Source organism: Vipera berus (assembly GCF_964194415.1).
Source record: "Vipera berus genome assembly, chromosome: 5".
NCBI lineage: Eukaryota > Metazoa > Chordata > Lepidosauria > Squamata > Viperidae > Vipera > Vipera berus.
The window spans coordinates 47,814,356-47,823,522 of record NC_138207.1 but is presented as its reverse complement, the minus strand read 5'-3'; the positions used below and the strand labels follow the sequence as shown (position 1 = coordinate 47,823,522).

The following is a 9,167-nucleotide window of genomic DNA, read 5'->3' as shown; positions in this document are numbered from 1 at the left end:
CTGTGCATCTATTTACAAGCATCAGCTAATGGGTGGGTGGGTGGGTGGGGAGTCAGGATTATATAACCATACAAAGGAAGTGTCTAATATTAGCCATTAGGTCTACTTTGAAATTGCAGGCTGTACAGTATGTGTATGCTTCATCGCATGTTAAGTAGACTTTAGATTTCCATCTCCTATGGTGGGTGCCTCTAGTAGAAGCTCTTTGCTCATGGGCTGAGGAAGGCACAGTGTGAATCTGTTCTGAGACTGGTGGAAATATTGCATTATAATTGGAAGATGTTATTGGAGTCTTTGAAATATCCCTGTGCATGTGGCATGGATGGATGTAGTGGTGGGCATCTTCTGCTGGATGCCCTTCAGTGAACTTGCTGATGTTGTTTGGCAACACTATTGTACAGTTGTGCACCTATCAGTTATAACTGATAGGGCAGTTGTAATTAGATAAACCTAAGTTAGTTCCCTGCATTCCAGTTGGGTTTCACTATGCATTTGAGGATATCTGATTATTCATCTATACTACTTTATATGGTACATTTATAAGTAGCACAATCCCATACCATTTCATTTAGATATATTCAGTTGCAGTTATTCTCAAGTGGTCCTGTATTGCATTTCAACCATGCATATTCATTTAAAAAGAAATTCGAATTAAGAAGGATAAACATGTGTCTAAGGGTTCCATTTTAGGCTACAGTCTCACACCAACTTACTTGCATAAGATCTACATTTACAAAACTATGTTGTTAGAATTTTTCTCACAGATCCAGTTGCTTGCATATGTATTTAAGAACTGTGTCTTTTAGACAGGGTTTGTGTGCATATGTGTAGATGTACACACTGATGCCAGGAGAAAGGGGGGGGGGAGAAAGAGCGAGATGAGACTTCAATCCCAGAATCCGAATGAGGAAAGGGGGGGGGGAGAGAAAGAACCTTCCCTTTCAACAGGGACTCATGCATCAAACTTCAATTTTCCGGACGATTGAATTAGTGATTTTTTTTCCTCCTGAACTAAAATACACTTAAGTCTTTGGGATTAATTACCACGTTCTGGTCTCTCAGACGGTAGTATTAGTTATCGTTGCCACGTCTGACATCAACCCTGACACCTCATAAAATAAGGAACTGAATTTCACTGACTCAACCGTCTCCCTCGACCCAGCTGGGGAAGGGAAGAGGAAGGGTGGGGGAGGGTGCCCGCGGTTACCTTTGGGAGCCCAACGGGACCAGAAGCCACAAAGACAAGACTCTGTGACAGCGGGAAGGCATTTCGGGTCTTCACGTGGCCCCCCTCCTCCCAAGTACTGGGGAATGGGGGTAACTCAGAATGACCCCACGTTTATGTCTGGAAGAAGCCATAGAAGCGGGGCGATGGCGCCTTTCTCCTAAAGGAAGAATGAGGAGATTGCGTCGGGACCGGATCCTGTCAGCAAAACACTCGAGCATTCCGACAAACCATTTTCGCGCATGGACACGCCCTCTCGGGCACCTAGTCGGCGGAAAAATCTGGGGTTTCAAAGGGCGAGAAGCGGCTCGGGTTCCAGTAAAAGAGGCGGGGGGGGGGAAGAGGGCACGTCTGGGCCAGATGGCCTTCGCCGGGGCCTCTTTGGCGGCGTCAGCTGGGCTGAATGTGCACCCATCGGGGGCAAAGCAGGGGCGCAGTCCCGGAGGCAGCCCGCGGAAGTGCACCGGCTGGTGGAGAGCAACGCCTAGCGCAGATTCCGCGGGCTAAACACGCGCTCCCAACACGGAATCGGAAGCTAATCTAGCGCGTCGTACAAGAGCCAAATGACCCCCCGCGCGACCGCCGCCGCCGCTTCGCCGAGCGCGGAGACTCGAGGGGGAACCGGCGATGCCAGATGACGCGCCAAGCGCGCCTCCCTCCCCGCTCCTCCCCGCGAGCCGGCTCAGAGCAGGATTAGGCTCCCGCAGGAGGAGATGGCGGGGAGGGGGGGGGGAGACGAAGGAAAAGGGGCGGCAGCGGTTAGAAGGCAAGGCGCCGCTCGCGGCAGGGCTCTGGCAACTTGGAAGACCATCAGGCGGGGCCTGTGGCTGTGGAAAGGAATCCTGGACTCCCTTGCTCCCGAGAACTGGGAGAACGGAGATCCCAGGACGGCATTGCAAGTGCTTCTCTGAGTTGTTGTTGTTGGTTTTTTTTTTTAAAAAAGGATAATATTTATTAGTCCTTTCTTTTTGGTGTCAAGGAGATCAGTTCCACGGACAGGCTACACCGAGTCAGCTGCGGGGCTCTGATCCTAAAACACTCACAGAGTAACCAAGACCCCTTAGACCCTGGCGCAAAAAGGGGTTCTCGCTCTTTTATCTCTTCCGGGGCTTTCGCTGCCCTGCGGCACCTTTGTATTGGGCCCTTCTCCGGTGAAGTTCAGTGGGATTTTCTAGGTCTAAGTGCGCTTCAAGTCGCACGTTCACGTTCATAGATTTCACGACCGATTAAGCCCGGCCGTTTCTGGGGATTTTGCTCGTCCCGACTCGCCAGCGATAGCTAAATTCACCCTAGAGAAAAAGTGAGCGGGCAAAGCGCCCCTTTCACCGAGTTCCTTCTTCTCTCCAATGCAGAAAACTCGGCCTCCCTCAGACCTGGCCGCTTTTGTCGTGGACATCATTTGGTTGGCTTCCAAAGCGCCCAGCGCTCCTCCCCGCCGCCCTTTTTTTTTTGGCAAGAGATGAAAGTCTCCCTTGCTCGGGGCTTTTGTCGACTAGTGATTTCATCAAACATTCACTCAACTTTGGCACGCCTTGGTGTCAAGATGTCTCTTATTGGCCTGAATTCTCCCTTTTCACAAATCTCCGCCAGTCTCGGAAAATATATAACCCGTCAGCTTCGAGCGGGGGCAACAAGAGATATATCGAAATAACCTTCGCTCCCGCCGCCCCCCTCCACCTTTCCCGATTTAGTTGTAATTTTTCCGGTTTGATTAGTTGGTATGGGTCAGTTCCGAGAAAAGGAGGCAAGAGGGATTGCCTCTTCGGAGGACTCTTCGGAATCCAGTTGAAGAAACCCACCAAGAGGAGCCTCATCCAGGCTCCACGAAATGAACAGTCTAATAGAAAAGCAAACAAATGGAAGGAGGCGTGTAAACCCCCCCCCCTTTTCTAGAAGGACGAAAACTCTTCTTGTCCAAATAGATTTATTTTGACCATCTCTGTCTGTCTGTCTGTCTCTCTCTGTGTGTCTCTCTGTGTCTCTGTCTGTCTGTCTCTCTCTCTCTCTTTCTCTCTCTCTCTTCCTGGAAGATCAAAGGAAAAGAGGCAAGCGTGGATAGGAGGGCCACGAATGAATTGGGAAGCTCCCAGGAATGCAAAGGAACTTCCAGGCATCTGGAGAAAACCGGGCATCTCAGGATCGGGTCTCTGACTCTCTCCGTGCCACCTACCTGACAGCAGCGCAAACAATTTACAGGAGCAAACCTCACCATGCTAGGCTGGAAGAACGCGCTGCTGCAAACGCGGGCAAAACTCTCCTTGTAAGCCACGTGTGGAAAACTTGTGTGAGGTTTCTGGCTCCATCTCTCTCTTGTACCGTGGAGTCAATAGCTCTAAATGAACTCCTGTTCGGTTCTCCCCACACCCATTCTTTTCTTTTCTCTTTTCTTTTCTTTCGCAAAGCAAACCACATCTCTTGCTTCCGTTGAATTGTAGCATTTTTGCAGCCTCATTAAATCCATTCGAAGACAAAAGAAGAAAAGCTGGAAGGGGGAGAGAGGGAGAGAAAGAGAAAGAAAGAGAATCTGGGGGAGGGGGGGGAGGGAAAGAACAGATAAAGAAAACAAATAAAGCCCTTTAACTAGATCTTCACATAAATGTCACAGTTTCTCAGCCTTTACGATATGCCTGCTTAGCATAAAAACACTTAAGGACAAGATTGAAGGCTTTGCGTGGTATCTGGACAGGAGTCAAACAAATCCCTGGCAAACAGACCCCTGCCTCCCTGTAGATGCAAAATGGGGAGGGGAAGAGAAAGACAAGTGTTGTCCCAAATAGGACCAAAGAAAGTCCCTTTCATTGTAATTCATAGACTTGTTTCAAATGCCAAGAGAGAAAGGAAAAGAATGGAAGCGCCCTTCGAAAGGCACAGATGCCCTAGTGCAGGGAGGGGGGGCCGAAGGGGGGGGCAGAGAGGAGAGCTCCACTCCCATTATTGCGGAGTTAAACAGTGGAAGGGAGGGTTAACCTAATCCATCAAATTGTCTGGAAATGGTGAGGAAAATTCAAAAACCATATGGTCTCCAAGCGGTTTGGTCCTTTCCACGACTGAGGCACACGCTTCTTTCAGTACGGCGAGCCGCAGGAGGCAGCGCAGGCCCCATTGTCGCTTGTCACTTCACAGAAGAGGCCTCATTTGTCCCCAGTTTTCATGCTTTACGCTAAAAATTACAACGCCATCCATTTCCAAAGGGGAGAAAGATTGATTTCGCCTGAGAGAAACTGCTCCCCCAAGCCCTCCCCGGGACACGCACACCAAACTAGCGATGCCCCCCCTCTTAGTCGGAACCCCCAGTTCTTCCTCTTTTTGCCCCCGCCCCCAATCGCTTGGCCGCGGGGTCCGCCAGGTTTGTATTTCTCACATAAATTTCACCAAGAATGGGGAAACGCGTTGCGCGGTCAAAAAAAAAACAACAAAAAACAGAACGAGCTGTTATTGGGCAGCAAGAGAGAGATTTAGAAGAATAAAAAGTAAGGGTTGGAAATTAAAGACCATTGGGCCCCAAAGTGATAATCAAGAAACCAATATTTACCTGAAGATTCCCCCCACTCCACTTTTGACAATTAGGTGGTGGGGGTGTGTGTCATGATTTTCAATATGCATTGTGTAAGGTTTTTTTCCTCACTCCCCTTACAAAAGCAAGTGATTTAACTTATTTTCTTTTTTAAAAAAAATCCGTAGCAATAGTGCATGGTTTAGCAATAGAGAACTTTGTATTTCAAAAATGCCTTGCTAGAAATGAATCCATAGATAAAAGTGGAATCTAGCGAATAAATGTCATAATTCTTCATGCAACACGGAGAAATCTGCTTCACAAACATCTCTCCTCTATGCTATATTTTAAAATAAAGATGTGTCCAAATACACACAGAGAGGCACACAGATCTTACTTCAAAATCTTATCATTTTGTTTTTTTGGAAGTTGCACCATTTGATAAGTCCCACAATCAGGCATCTTAAAATATTATTTCTTTAGGATGTAGAGCACATCTAAAGTTACTTTTGCTGCTTGACATATTATGATTGGTTTAAAATGCATGATTCTTGTTGATAATTACTCAGCTCAAAAGACAGCTAACTTGTTCTATCCTTCTGTAGCTAAAAGCAAACTTCACTATTCTTAAAGCATTTAAGGAATTAAATTTGAATCCCAAACCATCTGGCTTTCTAAGGACTTTAATTCTCAAAGAAAACCTTAAAAATCCATATATTAAAATTTTAAAGGTTTTATTGTTTAGGAAAAATCTCATCTGTACAACTTTAAGAGACCACAACATTGTCTCTGTGGTAACTTAAATAAGCAGGCCTTTAAAACTGGATTTTTTTACAGATCAAAGAAAAAAAATCTGTACATTTATATTTATAGTGCTAATATCTTCATTTGTTGATGGTAGGATCTTTTATTTATTATTTATATTATTATTAGCAATCATAATAGACTTACTATTTTTCTAGCATGCAAAACAATTCTAAAAAAGAGTACAAAATAAGTAGATTCTTTTCTGAAATCACCTTCATATAAAAATGCAAAAGGCAGCCTTTCTTTTTCTTAAATAAAAGCGCAACAATAGCAGTAAATGGTAAAAATAGTTTTTAATTGATAAAATGAGGCAGAATCTCACTTGAGATCAAATCCGAGGTGTTGTGGGTTGTGGGGAAAAAGTATATTTTTCAAACTTCCATAGAGGATATATCCCCACAATATTTCAGAAAAATAGGAGCAAATAATAAAGGTAAAATAAACCAAATTAAATAAATTAAATAAAGATCGTGCATATAGGAAACATGCAAGAAAAAGGCTGCTAGCCAGAGTCCAACTTAAATTTCACATGAAGTATTTTTTTTAAAAAAAGCAAAATAACTTCCTAACAATGCATTGAAGTGGTGGTATTTATTCCAAGGTTATGAGTTCTCTTATAAACAACAAAAATGTATATTTTTAATTAAAAAAAACCCTAAAAAAGTAAGTATCCAATACATATGCTTAAATATATTTATACAGAATTTACCCATAATTGCACAGTTCCAAAAATGAGAGAGCTACCTGCTTAGGCAGCTGTTGGGGATATTGATTCATACTAACATCACCGTCGTCGTCGTCGTTGTCATGGTCACAAGTGTGATTATTTTATATTGCTTATTGCTTTTGTTGGAGGGATAAACAACTGAGTTGCCAAGGAAGTGAGTTCCAATCCCTCCTAAAGTCCGGCGGGTTTCCCCCCCCCTCCCCCGGGGCTGCTGAGGAAGAAGCGTGGAGGGGCGCAGTTCTCTCCTTGCCAAGAGGTGGAAGTGGGCGGGCGGGGGGGGGGATGGAGAAGAGGAAATGCCTGGGCAATTTCTCTGCTTGTTTTTGTTTACGAGGCAAAAGAAGAGCTGGGAGAAGAGAAGGAAGAGGAGGAGGACCGCCATCACCACTGTCACCGTTCAGTCATCGACGTCAATTTCCACGTCTTCGTCCTCCGAGCAGTCCTTGCTGCTGCCTGGCTGGTCCGTGAGAGGAGAGGCCGGGGAGAGCTGGAGGGGCCCGTTGCCTTCCAGTCCATGTTTGGGATGGGTCGGAGAAAGGGAGCGGGACTTCGCTCTCCCTTCTGGGGTTGTCTCCAGCTCAGCAATGGCTACAAGATCCACCTGGCCGCTGGGTCCCAGTTTCTTGGCAGACTCCACGTCTGCTTTCATCTCTTCCAGGTCCCGCTTGAGTTTGGCCCTGCGATTCTGAAACCAAGTTATCACTTGGGCATTGGTCAAACCCAACTGCTGGGCTATCTGGTCCCGGTCAGCGGGGGACAAATATTTCTGGTACAAAAAGCGCTTCTCCAGCTCGTAGATTTGGTGGTTCGTAAAGGCTGTTCTAGATTTCCTCCTTTTCTTGGGGGTCTGCCTCTGGCCAAAAATAGTCATCCCATCCCTTCCTGCAAACAGGCAGAAGAAGGCTTTTCAGTCCCTCGCGCAAAAGGGCCCGCCCGCCCGCAGACCAGCTCCCTGGCTCCCTCTCCCAGGTCTGGGGCCCGAGAGGACCGGAGCGGAGGACAGGAGCCCCACGGTCCTAAGGGAGGTACCCATCCCGGCCTCTCTTCCGCCTCGCTATCTGGGAAAGGCCCCCCGAAAACCGTGTCGCGGCGCACAGGCCAGATCACGTTCAGCTAGAGGGAGAGGAGGCCCAAGCCTCCCAGGCACCGGTCTCCGGGCCGCCGAGGGTGCCTGGCCTCAGGACCACTATAGGTACATTGGAGGTGGTGGTGGGGGGGCGCGGAAATCGAATGGGTGCTCCAGAGTCGCCCAGATTTCACGCGAGGGTTGCTTAAGCCAGCAAGCCAGTCTAGAGAGGGAGAGACAGAAGGGAAGATGTTGGTTTGTAAAACCTCCCGACTTTCGTCCGAACTGGAGTCTTAGACAGGCACAACTGCTCCTTGTTTTAAGGGGGGGGGGGCGTTGGTTTGTTTCCAAGAAGCCGCTCGCCCTGACTCCTTATTTCTCGAGCCGGCTGACGCGGGAAGTTCTTAGCGGACGCTCTCCAACGAACGCAGCCTCGACAACTCCCAATCCTACCCTCAGCTCATCACCACCGCCACCACCACCAAGGATGGAGGCCCGGCCGTCCGGCCCCGCGTCTTACCTTCTGCCGCTTGCAGGACGCTGACTTCCAGTCCCTTGAAGGTCTTGCTGGCCAGCTCCTCGAGGGCGCAGAGAGGCGAGGTTTGCGAGAGCAGCGCCCGGCTGGAAAGGGGCAGGGCAGCCGGGGGGTGCTTCTCGGCGGCGGAGAGCAGGTGGGCAGTCCCGCAGATGGTGTAGCTTCTCCTCACCGAGGGCTTGTTGAGGATGTCCTCGATGCTGAAGGGCGTCAGGGGCTTGTTGGAGTTGGCCGGAGGCGGCAAGTGGTCCAGAGGGCTTCTCCGGCGTTCCTCGGCGGAGGCAGCTTTGCCCTCGTCTTTGGAAGTCATGCTTGCCGGGTCTTTGGGATTCCTCTCCTTCCCCACCGAGGCACCCCCTTTCACTTCCCGGTTCCTCTCAGTCTGGTTTGACACCCCCGCCGTTCTTTCCTGCAATCGCCAACGCGGAAAAGCGAAGAGGAGGCAGGGAAGGGGGCGCCAAAAGAAAGAAAAGGCAAAACAAAACAGACCCCAGCCTAACCCAAACCACGGCCACGCTACCCTACCCTATGGCCATGGGACGGGAGAATGGGGGCGGCGGGGGAAAAGAGGGGCTGAGTAGCCCTTCCTGGACGGCCAAGGGACTGCAGTCTTGCCCAGGGAAAAGGTGGCCAAGGCGCTTCTTTCCCACTTTAGCTGGCTCTGCTCTTCGCAGCTGCCGTTTTAGGAGACACCCCCTCCTCAGTAGTTCCAGATGCCCCCCTTCCTTCTCTCTCTCTCTCTCCCTCTCTCTCTCTCTTTCTCTCCCTCCCTCCCTCCCTCTCCCTCTCTCTCTCTCTCTTCCCCAGCAAGAGGGGGGTGTCTCTTCCCCAGCCAGCCTCTTCTTCCTCAGGCTGGGGCAGAAAAAGCAGCGAGAGAGACGGAGGCGAGAGGCAATTGACTCTGGCTAACAAGTGATTGTTGACTGGGAGGCGATCCTGACCCTTTTCGCCCCTCTCTCTGCCTGTCTCTTCCTCGCTCCCTTTCAAGTCTGGCCAATGCAGGCTCTCCCTCGCAACTTGGTTAGGCCATTAATTGGGAGGCGGAGGGTAGGTGGAGCCCACTTGAATTATAATGTGGAAATACCCTTGTCATATTCTGTCCCCACTATTTGCTTGGACGTATATATTTTAAAATTACATTACAGCCTGGCTTTATTGCATCAGGATAATACAGTGTGGTTGGAGGAGAAATTAAATAACCCTCCAAAATCCCATCAATATTTCCTTTCCAGCTTCCACTCCCCCCTCCCGTCTTTCAGTATGATGATTATTAGACTTTTAGAAATTGTATTAGATCATCATCATCATCATCAT

The 9,167-nt window shown here is 48.7% G+C and overlaps 1 protein-coding gene across 1 annotated transcript; it reads right to left on the bottom strand.

The window, feature by feature from the left end:
- Nucleotides 1-6,649: 6,649 nt before the first annotated feature.
- On the bottom strand, nucleotides 6,650-8,163 carry LBX1 (ladybird homeobox 1; the record flags this gene model as incomplete). Its single annotated transcript, XM_081328721.1, has 2 exons — nucleotides 6,650-7,134; nucleotides 7,839-8,163. 2 exons carry the CDS (start codon nucleotides 8,161-8,163, stop codon nucleotides 6,650-6,652), a joined length of 810 nt encoding a protein of 269 aa, XP_081184847.1.
- Between the last annotated feature and the right edge of the window lie 1,004 nt (nucleotides 8,164-9,167).